The 16,880-nt window shown below is 35.6% G+C and overlaps 1 protein-coding gene across 1 annotated transcript; it reads left to right on the top strand.

Annotated features, from left to right (window-relative positions):
• Positions 1 to 12,365: 12,365 nt before the first annotated feature.
• On the top strand, positions 12,366 to 13,697 carry LOC131658760 (uncharacterized). Its single transcript, XM_058928020.1, has one exon. The coding sequence runs from the start codon at positions 12,366 to 12,368 to the stop codon at positions 13,695 to 13,697; it is 1,332 nt and encodes a 443-aa protein (XP_058784003.1).
• Positions 13,698 to 16,880: the final 3,183 nt, after the last annotated feature.

Here is a 16,880-nt window from a genome sequence, read left to right as displayed (position 1 = left end):
GTACTGGTAACTCTCCTTCTATAACTAATGTTCTTCTGGTAGATGGATTAGCTTATAACTTGTTGTCCATAAGTAAATTAAGTGACAATGGTTATGACATAATCTTCAATAAAAAGTCTTGCAAGGCTGTAAGTCAGAAGGATGTCACAAATGACCAATGCTTGCTTTTCCTTGAGTTCTTCTGCTTGTGCCTTATTGCTTGTATGCTTATTGAGTTTGCCATGAATCAAAAACATCTTTGTGATTGTGATCTTGTATTCACATACTCCCCCTTTTTGATGATGGCAAACCGGTAGTAGAAGCTTTGGTTTGGTAGTAGGTAATGAAGCCTCAACAAAGCTCCCCCGTACACTCAGCTGATCTCCCCCGTACACTCAGCATCTATCTCCCCCTTTGACAACATCAAAAGAGAAAGAACTAAACAGAAGAGGAGAGTAACAAGAGAAACATAGATAAAAATACCAGCATTCATAGTAATAGATGACATGTAGATAGTGAAACCATAAGAACCAAACATGTTTTAAAAAAACATTTCAACATACATAATAATCCAAGAGATTTTAAAGGAAACAAAAACGTACTACATTATATAGAAATTTAACATAATGACAATGAAATGAAATGTAATGATATGATGATATGATGGAGAATGCATCCTAACGCCTGCCCCTTCTGCCTCTTCCTCTTTGAAATGTATGAGGTCGATCTTCTTCAACTTGTTCCAACAGATCCAGCATAGATAGGTTGAGAGTGTTGAAGCTTTGGCTTATGTTGGCATGACGATTCAGAGCATTTTCTTCAAACTGATTCTGTCCGAGGGTCGAGTTGGATGCCAATGTCTCAAAATCGCTCTTGTGGTCTTGAACCAAGCTGTATAGCGATTGATATTGACGTTGTTGTTCATCATATCTATCTTGTTGAAGCTGCTGCATGGTTTGGAACTGGTGCTGTCGTGTTTTGAAATGTTGTTGTTGTTGGAGTTGCATAGCTTCAAGCATGGAGATGATGTTGGACTGATCCGGAGGAGGTGGAGCCGTGTATCCCCAAGGAATTTCTTCCTCTTGAGGAGGTACATATCGCCAATTTGAATCCGTATCATGAGCTACATCTTCCATAGTGTGATCCTCATCATTGGCTATTTCTTGATCATTTCCTTCTTCTTCATTCCCTGCAATGTGACCAAATTCCGTAGGATCATCATAGTTGTAGATGATTTTTCTGGTGCCCTTTTGAATGAGATAGTAGGTTTTCCTATTTGGATCCCAATGGTATCCCATGAGGGTTAAGGTTGTTTGGGAGAAGTCTTGATTCTGTTTCATGTGAATGTATGACAATCCATCGAGTTTCATGCCGAAATGGTTCACAATTGTTTGAATGATCGAGCCATAACATAGAGCTGTAGTCTTCTGCTTTACCTCTTCAAATTTGGCAGTTAGAAAGTGTGGCCAGTGCACACGTGTCCTGTTTTGGATCAAGTACATTAACACAACCTCATTTCGTTCAATTCTTGAGAATCCGCCTGCTCGTGGTCGAATAACTCTTGAGATAATCCAGTTGAGAAGCCTAGGATCTCTTTTTAGGTGACCCGCTGTGATGGATTCACTTTGCTTGTCAAAGACTACAGGGTCTTTGAGAATAGATTTCATGTAGGCGACATGATCATAATTGGACGGAAAATCACCGTCTTCTATACGAACTTCATCTCCCAAAAGTGTAAGACCGAAGATACTTATCCAGGCTCGTTTGTCAACAATATGAGATCTTGACCCCATCTTAAATCTAAAATTGCAACCTTCCTCTCTTGTGAATCCTGCATAGAAAGCCCTTACAGTGTTCTCACAGTACGGTGTGGCACATTCCAAAAGAGGGTGAACATTTTGATGTTGAACAAGACTGACAACATCAGGAATATGCATGTGCTTAGCAACATGTTGATTAAAGATATATTTCTTGACTACTTTCCTCTTCATTTGCCATTTTTCAAAATTTTCTTTGCAATCAGGATGAACAAGGGCTACAGCACTTACCGGTTGAGAGGATGATCCAGATGCGATTTCCTTTCCCTTTCTTAATTTTGGAGGCATTTTTGCTGATGATTTTGTGTGAGAGGGATGATTTTTGACAATTTTTGAGCTTGAGGGATTAGGGTTAGCCGTACACAATGTTGTGAGAATGAGTGGGAATGGAAAGAGGAATGATTATGAATGAATGGGGATGGGTCGGGTCGACCAACAGACCCAAATTTTGGAATTTTTGAACCAGTAGGTCGACCTAATTTAGGGCTGGGTCGACCTAACAGAGAAGCCTTTAAAAAATTGCAGATTAGGCGACCTAAATAGAGGGTAGGTCGACATAACTGGGCATTTTGGCTAAAATGTAAAAAAAAAGGCTTGTGTAGGTCGACTCAGATGCAAGGTAGGTCGACCTAAGTTGCTTCAAATGTTTGAAATGCCTTAGGGATGTTACTATATGATGCATTCATGCTTAGTTACTTGCTTGTATGCCCAAAACATGATATGTTATGAATGGAGATGATAAACACATATATGTAATTGAGATATATGGATAAACATACACGAAGTCACTATAAGCATGTTAATTGATAGCATATTATAGTATCAATAAAATTTTTGGAAGTGAACAATAAACATGTTACCGCTTTCTCAATATGTAGGTGTTTTGTCATCATTGTGTGGAATCCTCTTGTCAGTGTGCCATACTCCTAGATTTGATGATGAATTGTCTTGATAGAATGTTTCATGACTTGATTGCTTGATTTTGCAAAAAACTCATCTAGTATCGATTACTTGATGTTCTCCCGGATGCGGGACAGGGTCCCAAACATTATTCTGCTTAGAATAGGTTTAAATTTTCTTGCAATGCAATTTGCCAATTGCACATCAAGTAATGAGTCTTTTGTGTTTTTCGGGTTAACTTGTATTTGTGATGTATCTTATACATTTGTGGTGGCCAGGTCACCTACATTTCCTTTGCCAAGAATAGTTCTTCATAGATGACATACCAAAAGTGATATGTCTTCCTTTATGTGTCTTGAGCATCAGCTATTAAGAGACCACCACCCTTTGGCGATGTCAAGACACTTTTCCTGCAAAGTTAATTTAGAGTGGAAGGTCCCCAATCTTCATTGGGTCCTAGGTGGTGAGTACACAAATTGTTGCACTTAGGCAACCATTGAAATACTCCTTTAGGAACTAGAATCCTCCTAAATTTGGATTTTTCAATGGTATGACCCTTTTTGCAACAATAATGACAGGTAATATGATGAGAATATGGTGTTTTGCTATTTGATACTTTAGGTACAAAAGTGTATTTACTATATAAAGGAGTATACGATCTTTTGAACTTATTTGGATCAACCGCAAAAGTCACTTTTGGTTGTAGAGCCTTATCTAACTTGGCCTTTAGATCTCTTACTTCTTTTTGCCAAATATGACATGTCTCACAACCAAACCATGATGTAGGATCTATCTCAACTTTTTCCTTTTGAATATCTAGCATAGATTGTTTTAAAGCTTCCATGTCCTTTTCGGTCTTCTCAAATTTTAATTCAAGATATGAAATTTTTTTCTTATTTGAGGCCAAAAGTTTGAAAGCTTCAATTGCATCTCTATGTAGTTCTTCAAAAGCTAATTTTAATTGAGCATGAGATACCTTATCTACAAGTTCAGGTTTAAGATGACTTACAGCTTTCTTTCTCTTGTGTTGATGAGCCATAAAACATAAGTTTGCTAATTCTTCTTCATCGCTTGATGAGCTTTCACTAGATGAATCACTTTCCCATGCTATGTAGGCTCTTTTAGATTTGTTATGACCTTTGCTTTGGTTCTTCTCTTTTTCCTTCTTAAGGTATGGACAATCCGGTTTGTAGTGACCGGCTTTCCCACAATTAAAGCAAGGCCCTTTGATTTTTCCCTTGTTGTTGTCATCTTGTTTGAACTTGTTTGATTGCTTTCTATAGTTGATCAAGCCTTTGTCAGAATGCTTTGCTCCATTTTTCTTTAGATATTTGTTGTATCTTCGCACAAACAGTCCCATTTCCTCATCATCGGAGTCTTCGTCATTACTTGTATCACTATCTTCTAGCTCTTGTCTTGAGGTCTTGGAGCTTGAAGCCTTTAGAGCTATTGACTTCTTCTCTACCTCTTTCTCCATGTTCTTTTCTTTCTTTGCCCTTTTCTCATGCATGTCAAGGCATTTAAGGTGTTGTTCATGTTCCTCTAGTTTACCAAAAAGAGTGGTAATGTCTAAAGTGTTTAGATCATTTGCTTCCTTTATTGCTGTAACTTTGGGTTGCCATTCCCTGTTCAAACATCTTAAGATTTTGTTAGTAGCAACTGCATTGGAAACAGGTCTATCAAGAGAATTTAACCGATTTTTCAGGTGAACGAATCTCTTCTGCATGTTTTCGATGGATTCACCATCTTCCATGTGGAAAAGTTCGAACTCTTGAGTTAACGTATTGACCCTAGCTAGTTTGACATCATCCGTTCCCTCATGGGCAACTTGCAATGTGTCCCACATAGCTTTAGCGGATCTACAATGGGAAACGAGATAGTATTCATCAACTCCTAGAGCTGAGATTAGAATGTTTCTCCCTTTCCAATCGTATGCATATCTCTTTTCATCTTCAGCATCCCAAGTATTTTCTGGTTTTGGAACAACTGCACCAGCTGCATTTGTTATGGTGATCTGAAAGGGACCATTAACAATAGCTGTCCAGATGTTCCTATCAATTGCATTGATATGGACACACATACAATCCTTCCAATAGCCGTAGTTTTCACCGTTGAAAACTGGAGCTCTATTATGAGCCCCTTTAGGTCCGAAGCCATCTTTCCAATAAGTGTTTCACGTAGCACGAAACTAACCAAGCTCTTGATGCCACTTGTTAGACGTTGGCCTGAGGATCTAGAGGGGGGGGGGGTGAATAGATCTCACGAAGTTTTTCGGAATTAATTTGAACTAGAGCGAAAGCGGTTCTGAATCGACTTGCGTCTATTCCGGACCGCTATTGCAAGGGTCGTATATGTGACAAAACCACAAGATAATTGAGATTAATGATGAAGTGATATGATATCGAATCAATACGTTTCACAGCTGAAAATCAATTAACTTCTAAATTGACACACTTTGGTTTGCAATGCAGTAATAATGGAATAAGCAAAAAGACAAACACTTGGTGATAATGTTCAAATTGATGATGATTCAAGGTGTGGTGAATTGTGATGTTTATGCAGAACCTTAATTCATAATTTTAACACTTGAATCGTTAATCAATTTTACAATTATGACCAAATATGAACAGAACGTAAATGAAAAGATAAAGGCGACAAGAACACGATATTTGTTCAGGCAGTTCGTCGATCGTCCTCGCTACGACTACGTCTGCCCCCAATTCCAAATTGAAATTGGGAAATCTTTCATTAATGTTAAAAGCAGTTTATACAAAGAAGAAAGCAAAGCGATAAACAATAAACCGAAATTGTCGATCCTTTGAGTCTTCTTCCCCCTTAATCTTGAGCCAGATCAAGGTTATCCAAGAGTTTCACTCGATCCCTTTTTTGTAGTGTCTTGAATTGCCTTGAACCCTTGTTCTTCAATCTTCACGCTCAGATGGATCCTTGATGAAACCTCTTGATAAAAACCCCCAAGAAACACCTATCTTGGAGGACAAAACCCTCAGATTTTATTCACCAAAAACCCCACAAATCTTCACCCACTAGGAATCTTCAATTCCGTTCCATGGACGTTATCGAACTCGATCACTAACCCTCAACGCAAGAATGATTATGTGTAATTGTGTTGGAGATGACGAAGAACGAAGATGAGAAGACTTTGTGTATCTTTCAGTCGTTGGTGTTGCTTTTGCAATGATGAACATTTGATAATATATATGAGCGCCTATCAGTTGGAGCCAAGAATAACAGACATTTTGGCATTTTTGATCAGTTAGGTCGACCTCTTGTAGAGCTTAGGTTGACCTAGCAGAGGTGCATTAACTTGAAATGATTTTGCTCCTAGTTAGGTCGACCTGTTTGGGAAGTAGGTCGACCAAAATGCTCTTCAAATGAGTTTTTGGGATATTTCTTCAGTTTATGTCGACCTAGTTGATGTGTGGGTCGACCTAGCAGAAGTATGTGAAATTTTCTCCATTTTAGGTCGACCTAGGTTGACAGTAGGTCGACCTAGCTGCTGCTTTTCTGCATTTTTCTTGTTTTGCTTGTGTTGGGTCGTCCTATATGCATAGTAGGTCGACCTGCTCTGTCACAAATGACCAATGCTTGCTTTTCCTTGAGTTCTTCTGCTTGTGCCTTGTTGCTTGTATGCTTATTGAGTTTGCCATGAATAAAAAACATCTTTGTGATTGTGATCTTGTATTCACACAATCCTCATCCCACTCAGTCTCAGAACCATCAGCATCAACCACGACTCTCACGCCAGATAGTTGAGCTTGAGCATCCGGGCCCCGGGCCCCCTGGGAACGAGAAGTAGAGCCGGTCGAAACATTCTTCTTCTCCTTCACCTCCTTCACTCCGCGAGAGCACGAAGTAGAGCCGGTCGAAACCTTCTTCTTCTCCTTCACCTCCTTTTTTCCCTTAGCGCCACCCATTCCTGCGTAAAAATGAAGAATGAAAGGTCCATGAGACCTCCTTTTATAAAAGAAGAAAGGGGACAAAAACGCTTGGGAAACGGACAAGTCATTAAAGAACAAAGACGTTGGAAACCAGCGACACGCCGTCAAAGAAGTCAGAACGCATGCACACAAACTTCAAAGAAACAGGCACAATAAACAAAGGCGTTAAAAATAAAGTACTTGCAAATTAAAACGGACACTCCCTACCCTAGGGGGCCGACGCAGTCTGGGTCTTCCTACCCTGTCTGATGCGTGCTGGTTGGTTGCTTGACATGTTCCTGTAAACAATTGAAATCGATTAATATGCGAGACAAAATAAAAAACTAAAAAATTTGAACTTCTGATACAATTCGGAAGTTCATTTCCGAAAACTGGGATGGAGGTGTTTTCGGAAATGAACTTCCGAAACACCCCTGCGATGGAGTTTTCTGAAACTTCCATGGCAGACTCCAAAATCAAACATAAAACCAATTCAAAAAGCTTCTAAACAACCTAAATACTACTAACAACCAGTCCATATATCATTTATGCAATTGAAACCCTAGATAACATGCATTTGGATAATGAATCTAACAAATTTAAAACTTACAAATTGAGTGATTTGTAGGCTTTTGAATGTTGTATAGCAATGTGATTGGAGCCTTGATGCAGCCTTGGAAGTGTGTTTGCACAAATTTTCGCCTTTGCTTGTTTTTGATTTGAGTTAGGGTAAATGAACGGGGGAGGGGGAGTGTTTTGATAAATCTGCAGAACGCGCAGTATTTCGGAAGTGAACTTCCGAAATGCTGTTTTCGGAAATGAACTTCCGAAATAAGACAATTTTTTCAAAAAAAAAGGCGTTTTCGGAGATGCATCTCCGAAAACACCTTTTTCTTGCATTTCGGAAATGCATTTCCGAAGTCAGAGGTAGTATGGGGTTTTCACCAGAGGTAGACTAGAAGGTAGGGAGGTTGGCAAAGAAATTCTCTATTGACAACTTTTGAAAAAAAACTGATTCTCATAAATTAAACCCTTACACGTTTTGTGTAACCAACAAAGATACAATTCTTTGAATTTAGATCCAGTTTTGATCAATATTCATAGGATATATGCTTATAAGTTGAAACACCCAAAGCTTATGAAAATATCAAGACAATGGGGATATATATATACACATCTGTTTTGCCACATTCCCATCCAAAGAAGCTAGTGATAACGTGTTTATGTGATAGAACAACATGTTAATTTTCTCTTCCCATAAACGCTTAAAAAGTCCAACATTTAGCAGGAAAACTCTTTCTATTCTAGTTTAAAAAAATTCATTATTTTTCCTAACCATTCTCATGTTGTGTATCTTGATTTGAAATAGCCTTAAACTATTGTGAATGCACAAAATTCCTTGAAATTTGAATAACTGTATTTTGTCTTATTATCTAGCTACAAATACTTTATATTTTTGCCTGTCTGTCTGATTTTCTACCTCTTCCTTACTCAATTTAAACTTCGTAATGACTTTAAAATTCTACTTTTAGAAATACACACAAACCTCGGGCAAAGAACCTCGATAAGAGTCATAAAATACTAGGAACCAACCATGGAGGGCTTTATGGTAGATCCAACAAATTGAAATACACATAGTCTAAGATTCCCTCTATTTTGCATTTCCCGTATTTAAAATGAATAAGTAATAGTTTCCTTCACACACATTAATTTCACAAATCCATCTTGAAAATGAAAATACCCACAATCTCATTCTTAGTGAGATGGCTCAGACACACATGTCAAAGTTTGGTTGTATCATTATCATACTTAACCGACAAAAAATCACCTACAATAGCATTCCCCAACAGATTGTATATGTTACATGCATTCCAATTTGATTTCTTCTTCATCAAGGAACCCTTATAAACCTTCATAATGTCCCTATCTCCATCAGTTATGTAAGAGACACCATTATCTGAAACCATTATCTTATAAAGCACCTAGAGAAAAAAATTCTTCTCAACTCCAAAATATTTCTAACATTATTCAACATTCCCACAACAATATCATCTATAACAATTTTAATGGTTCTCGTTCTGGTGATATCACATGATTTATCATCAACTAAATAGACTAATCAAAAACTATCTGAACTATATGCAGAGATACACTCGCAGTAAAGCGTCATGTGGTAAGAACACCCAGAGTCAAGAATCCACGCTTTTCCTATTTGATGCAAGAGTCATCCATTTGAACCATATACACAACACATGATGAGTCTAGCATTGTCTTTGGAAAAAAACCATCTTCTAATATCTGATATATTTGTAACCATGGCACTATGTTGTTTTTCCATTCTTAGATTTAAACCTCTTATTTGTTTAACTTTCTTTCCTTTGTTCTGCCCACGATCTTGGTTCCCTTTCACATATTAACATTTTCCGTTAGTTTTTTCCTCTATTTTTATCCCTTTTTGAGAATGAGACATGAGTGTAGCAATAATAACATCGGTGTTGATAGTGTATTTCCCGTAACTAAAAGTTGTCAAGAAGTGGTTGTAAGAATTGGTGACGAGCATACCAAAATAATTCCATTGTCTTTTTCAACGACCTTCACCCCTAGCCTTACTAGACTAGTCTTTATAATGGTAAATATATTAACATGTTGTAATTTAAATCCATTCCTACATCTTTTGACTATATAGTCATTGTTTTGGAAACGAGTTATTTACAATACCTTGGACACATATTTAATTCTCCAAGATATGATAAATCTCCTCACTTGATACATATATATATATATATATATATATATATATATATATATATATATATATATAAATGTTACGGTCTTCTTCTACAACTATGACCAATCAGTGTCCACCATATCTTCCTATTTTGCTCTCTAATACATCTCATGCTCGTGTAGTGAGATATATAACTATGGATATCATAGTGGTGATGCACAATTAGTAGTAGCACTAACAAAAAAATTTATTTTAGACCGTAGAATCGTGTGATTATATAGCCATGAATTTTCTTGTCAATACACATAGCCACGATCCATTGTATGTCTCTATGTATATGTCATGCATACTTACAGTTATATTGGCCATTGCTAAAAAGTCCATCGGTTTATGTCGATTATCCTGTAAGGCATAAAATCACATCATAAGAGTATAATTCTTTTGTTACAACCATTACTCTCATAACTTTTTGAAATAAAATTTTCACAGTATAAAACTATTAATTATTATTGAGTAAAGGAGTGTTAATTCTATTGATGATGTAAGTGGCATATGAGACTGCATAAGACCAAATGTTTGGGAAGTTTGGATTGATAAAGTAAAGCTCTTAAGAAGATGTTCACTACAAGAAATCTTTGAAATAGCCAGGGAAATTAGTCAGGGGTAAATCTTCATACAAATAAATGACGTTGCTTGGGGTTAAGCCCCTCGCAAAACACAATTTAAAAAAAAAAACAACATTTGCATACCTAGGGTATACCCCTCGCAAATAGAAGAAGAGGGAAATTTTGATTTTCAAAATCTGCATTGCGAGGGGATACCCCGGGCAAAAGAAAGTGGCGCCAAAAAGAAAATTTATTGGACAGCTAATGCAGCATTTAGCGAGCGGCATCCCCAAGGAAATAGTAGTGTTGATTTTAGCGAGGGGTAGCCCCTCGGAAAAAAGACAGTATTGTCTTATCAACTGTGCAAGCAGACTGCGCGTGCAGTCCCCATTTTTCAAGGTGACATTTTGCGAGGGGTCCCCCCACGTCCCATTGGACCGTTTCATTACCGAGGGGCAGCCCCTCGCTGATTTTTGAATCAGATTTATCCGTTGCATGCATTGGACCGTTTAATTGACTATGTGCCATTACTTATTTATCTTTCTTCTTCCTTTTAACAACAAAATCTCATTTCTCTCAAATTCTCAATCTCATTCCTCTCAATTTCTCACAAAATTTCATTCCTCTCAACTTCTCAACAACACTTAAGGTAAAAATTCTCCTCTACTTCCTCTCAACAATAGTAGACATTCTTATTGATTTCATATATAATCTAATTTGCATTTTTTTTACAACAATTGAATCATAGAAGACAAAATCTTGGAATAAAGCTCTGATATTTTGAAGGAAATTTTCAAAGTCTACACCAAAGTTGTCTTCAAATAAGGTACACATATAAAATTTATGAAATTTTTTTATATGTGTTTATGATGGAAGTGTATCTATATAGTGTGTATGTTGTTATATATAAATTTTCTGTGTGTTTGTTATATATAAATTACAGTTTAGATTTTTTTTGTATGTGTTTAGATTTTTTTTTTAATTTTTTCGAAATTAATATCAATATATGCTGATTTTTGAAATTAATAATTTAAATGTAGTATCAATATAAATAATATAATTTATGTTTAGTATTAAAAATAAGATTATGTTTGGTATATTTTTATGTTGTTAGTAAATATTATAATCTTTATTTAGAAAACTATTTAAATATTAAATAAAAAATACGATTTTTAAATATTATAAAAATATTATTTAAAAAATATTAGTCTTTTTTATTTTGTATTAATAAAAACAGTATAATTTTTATTAAAAAACAGAATATTTAAAATCAGTATATAGTAGTTTAAAACAGTATGTATACTTAATATTATAACAGTATGTATTGTTTAAAAATAATAAGTATATAATAGTTTAAAATCAGTATATAATAGTTTATAATCAGTATATTTAAAATAAGTATATAATATTAAAAACAGTATATTAAAAACAGTATGTATAGTTTAAAAGGAAGAAGTATTTAAAAAAACAGTATATAAATTTTTTATAGTTAATATTATTATATAAAAAAAAAACAGTATATAAATTTTGTACTTTTGAAATTAATAGTATATATAAATAAGTAAAACCAAGTAAATATATTTTAAAAAAAAAATATTTTTTAGGACTAATAACAAGTATATAGTTTAAGTATATAGTTTATATATGTTTAGAAAAAGACAAGTATTGAATATAATTTTATTGTATATAATAAAAAATAGTATATAAAAACAATATATTTATTAAAACGGTATATAAATAAATAGTATATATATGCTCATATCTCACAAATTTGTCTGCTTTTGTGTATATATATTTTTTAAAAGCAAGTATGTATGTTTAGGACTAAAAACAAGTAAATATATTCTAAAAACAAATATTTTTTAGGACTAAAAACAAGTATATAGTTTATATATGATTCACATGTATATATTTTTTTAGGACTAAAAACAAGTAAATATATTTTAAAAACAAATATTTTTTAGGACTAAAAACAAGTATATAGTTTATATATGTTTAGAAAAAGACAAATATTGAATATAATTTTATTGTATATAATAAAAAATAGTATATAAAAACAATATATTTATTAAAACGGTATATAAATAAATAGTATATATATGTTCATATCTCACAAATTTGTGTGCTTTTGTGTATATATATTTTTTAAAAGCAAGTATGTATGTTTAGGACTAAAAACAAGTAAATATATTTAAAAAACAAATATTTTTTTAGGACTAAAAACAAGTATATAGTTTATATATGATTCACATGTATATATTTTTTTTAGGATTAAAAACAAGTAAATATATTTTAAAAACAAATTTTTTTTTAGGACTAAAAACAAGTAAATATATTTTATATATGTTTAGAAAAAGACAAATATTGAATATAATTAAACATGATTCACATGTGCAGTATGGAACATTACCAATTCTATCGTAGTTGGATGTATGATAGAATATTTCATGGACGACGTGGGCTTAAACCACTTTTTATGGAAGGAGTTGTCGCGTTTCACTCGTACGCGTTTGCTCAAGAATGTTGTTGCAGGGAAGGAGGGGTAAGGTGTCCGTGTTTAAAGTGTGGTTGCAGAAATATTATTAGTGACCCTAGTGAAGTGAAACATCACTTGGAGAGAGTGGGTTTTAGGCCAAATTACTGGGTTTGGACATCGAATGGGGAAACAATGCAGGAGATGAATAGAGAGGCTTCTAGCAGTCAAACACATATAGAACCAGATATAAATAGAGTTGATCCAGGGAGTAGTTCATCACATATGCAATGCCAGGAGCAATTTAATCTTGTCGAGGAGATGTTCACTGACGCATTAGGGGTGAATGTGGCGTATGATGAACCACAAGACTTAGATGGAGAAGAGCTCCCGAATGAGAAAGCTCAAAGGTTTTATCAGTTGTTGAAAGAAATAAATATATCATTGTTTGAGGGGTCTTCTGACTCTAAGCTATCAATGTGTGTGAGACTTTTGGCTGCGAAATCAAATTGGAATGTTCCTGATCAGTGTTTAGAATTCTTTGCGAGAATGATGTTGGACGCGACTCCTGTGAAAGAAAACATGCCTACAAGTTATTATGATGAAAAGTGGATGGTGTCGAAGTTGGGATTAGAAGTAAAAAAGATTGATTGTTGCATTAGAGGTTGCATGTTGTTTTATGACAACGAGTTTGGTACAAATGATGGGGAATTGGAGGAATGTAAGTTTTGCGAGAGTCCGGGGTATTTAGTTAGCAGTAAAGGAGTTGACCAGAGGCAAAATCGCATTGCAGTGAAATCTATGTTCTATCTACCAATAATACCTAGGTTGCAAAGAATGTTTGCATCAATGCACAGTGCAAGCCAAATGGCATGGCACCATACAAATAGAATTAGTTCAGGCATGATGCGACATCTATCTGATGGCGAGGCATGGAAACACTTTGATAGAGTTCATCCTAAATTTGCACTTGAACCTAGGAATGTCCGACTTGGATTATGCTCAGATGGTTCCACTCCTTATAATTTTTCAGGAAATGCATATTCTTGTTCGCCAATTATTGTTACCCCGTACAATCTCCCTGCTGATATGTGCATGACGAAACCTTACATGTTTTTGACATGCATCATTCCGGGACCGTCGAGTCCAAAGGCGGGAATCGATGTTTATTTGCAACCTTTAATTGATGATCTCAAGAGGCTGTGGGTGGGAGTGTTGACTTATGATGTGTCTCGTAAACAAAATTTTAATATGTGAGCGGCTTTGATGTGGACAATTAATGACTGTCCTGCATATGGCATGTTGTCTGGATGGGGTACACATGGTAAAATGGGATTTCCGCATTGCATGAATCACACAAAAGCGTTTACTTTGGACTTTGGTGGGAAAAGTTCGTGGTTTGACTGTCATCATAGGTTCTTACCTACCAACCATGAATTTAGGAGGAATAAAGATGCTTTTAGAAAAGGAATAAAAGTAAATGATCTACCTCCCCCTCGATTGTCATCGACTCAAGTATGGAATAATGTTTGTGACCTACCAAAATTCACAGACTATGGTGAAGCACGTAGAATTAAAGGATATGAGGTTGACCATAATTGGACAAAAAGAAGTATCTTTTGGAACCTCCCATATTGGAAGGATAATTTGTTGCGTCATAATCTTGATGTTATGCATATTGAGAAGAACTTTTTTGATAATGTGCTTAACACGGTGATGGATAATGAGAAGACAAAAGACAATGAGAAAGGTAGGAAAGACATGGAACTTTTGTGTAATTGAAAAGAATTGGAGTTGAAACCTCGACCAAACGGAAAATTATTAAAACCCAAGGCTTGTTACACTCTTACTCCCCAAGAAGCAAAAGTTGTATGTCGGTGATTAAATGAATTGAGGATGCCTGATGGTTATTCTTCTAACCAGGAAAGATGTGCTGACGCCAACACTAGGAAATTGCATGGAATGAAAAGTCACGATTGTCATATTTTCATGGAACGATTGCTTCCAATTGCATTCAGTTCACTGCCCAAGAATGTGCTTAATCCACTAACTGAGATCAGTCAATTTTTTAAAGACATTTGTGCTTCAACTTTAAGAGTAGACGACATCATTAAATTGGACAGAAATATTCCTATCATTCTTTGCAAGTTGGAGCAAATATTCCCCCCAGGTTTCTTTGATTCTATGGAGAATCTGTAACACCCTTCTAAACCCCCGCGGCAATTAAAATTAAAAAATCAGAGAAAACATTAAACAAGGGTGCCACAATTAAGAAAATAATGAAACCATAAGTCGTTCGTCATGCTTTATTAGGAACGATTCACAAATTATCAAAATACATCATCGACACAGCGGAATGTCATTCAACGGTATCGTAAAACATCACCAAACATAAACCAAACGATACATAATCCAACAATAAAATAGAGTATCACAAATAACTCTTAAGTATATCGCTCCCCAGTGTTACAAATCAGAGCATGACTCGACACGGACTACGGACTAGCCTATGAGCTATCCTCACCAAACCAAGATGCCGCTACTCCTTAATATGAAAATATCAACATGTAAGGGTGAGTCTCATTCGAATTAACAAGTATTATACAGTCATAAGTAATAAAACATCATAGCATTGTCATTCACCCAATCACAACATGTATTCAGATTTATAACAACTGATCAAGCACCAAACACAAACACATCACCAAGTATAATGTACAATCGTTTGATCATACTATATTATCATGCACATGAATGACTGACATTATGCATGTGGTACCATACATGGGCTAAACCCATCCAACTGATCTTTCATCATTTAGATACAGTCCAACCGGCACAAATTCCGCACAATGGGAATTATGCCCACCATCTGATCCACAACATCACCGGGATCCATCACCAAAATGCATATGAATGAATGTACACATATGACATACTTATAACATCACCGATCCGATGCTTCGCATCGTCTCATTACAACTCACCATTCCATCACCAATAAGCATGCACATGTATTATCAATCATTCAGTCATATCACATATAATCATGTCAAAACACCACCCAATCAATTGAAATTCAAGTGGCTACACCACCACAACAACAACACATTGTTACATTCACACATATATGTACACAATGATATAGTCCATTAATTAAATTAAATCACCAATTAAAATCAAATAGGACTACTATCCGTTTCATCAAGTCATCACATAAAGCTTTAAATTAGTTTCGCAACGCTCAAAACGGTGCTCAAAACGGATATACGGTTTGAAAGTTATGCCCTTTAGAAAATCTGTCAAAATTGGCTGCCATGCGTCGACTCAAATCCCCCTTCAGGTTGACGCATTGGTTTTCTGTCACCCTCGGGTATGCACACGCTGACCCTATAGGTCGACGCATGCTGTCACCCAGGTCGACGCAAACTGATACTTAGGTCAACGCATCCTGACGCTTAGGTCGACGCATTCATCGCAGATGCAGAATTTTTCTACGATTTCAACAAGTTTCTCCTCCCAATTTCGTCCAAATCGCACCAAAGCAGTCGTATACCAAAAACATCATCAAATAACTTATTATAACACAGTTATAACACGTTTAGAAGTCATTTAACACCAAATCACTCATCAAATTCATCAATTGCATCAAATCAACATAAACAACCTAAATCCCCAAAAACCCCAAAAACCAAAACATGCAATCGAATCAAACAACAATCCTAATCAATACACTACCCCTGATTATATAATAATCACTAACCCGAAGAGTCCCCCCTTACCTCTTGAGTCGAATCTTTGAAGGTCCTCTTCTTCTTCTTCTTCTTCTCCTTTTCACGTATCTTCTCTTTTTTCTCAGACTTGCTCTTTTGCTTCTAACTTCCTCCTCTTTCCAATTTCCTTATTTTATGAAAAAAATATATAAAATATCTCAATAAGGCTTACATAGTTAACACCTCCCATTCGCTAACCACTACACTAAGCCCAATTGTCTATTTCTACAATATTCTTCAATAATTCACCAAAAATGTCAATTAATCCAATTAAATAATTTAAAATTCAATTAAATTAAATAATGGAAATATGGGGTGGTAGAACTCTCCCCCACTAAAAGAGTTTTTGTCCTCGAAAACATACCTCAAACGAAGAGTTCGGGATAGGAGTCCTTCATCTGACTCTCCAGCGCCCAAGTAACATTCCCACCTGCTGCTCCTCCCCAAGCCACTCGGACTAAAGCTATTTCCTTACCACGCAGTTGCTTTAACTTCTGATCCTCAATTCTCATAGGCAAGGCTTCAACTATCAAATTGTCTTTCACTTGCACATCGTCCACTTGGATTACATGGGACGGATCCGCAATGTATTTCCTCAATTGAGACACATGAAATACGTCATGTAAATTTGCAAGTGTCGGTGGTAAAGCAATACGATAGGCCACCT

This window comes from Vicia villosa, linkage group LG3 (assembly GCF_029867415.1).
Source record: "Vicia villosa cultivar HV-30 ecotype Madison, WI linkage group LG3, Vvil1.0, whole genome shotgun sequence".
NCBI lineage: Eukaryota > Viridiplantae > Streptophyta > Magnoliopsida > Fabales > Fabaceae > Vicia > Vicia villosa.
Note: the sequence above shows the minus strand (reverse complement) of the source record. Positions and strands in the feature narration are given on the sequence as shown.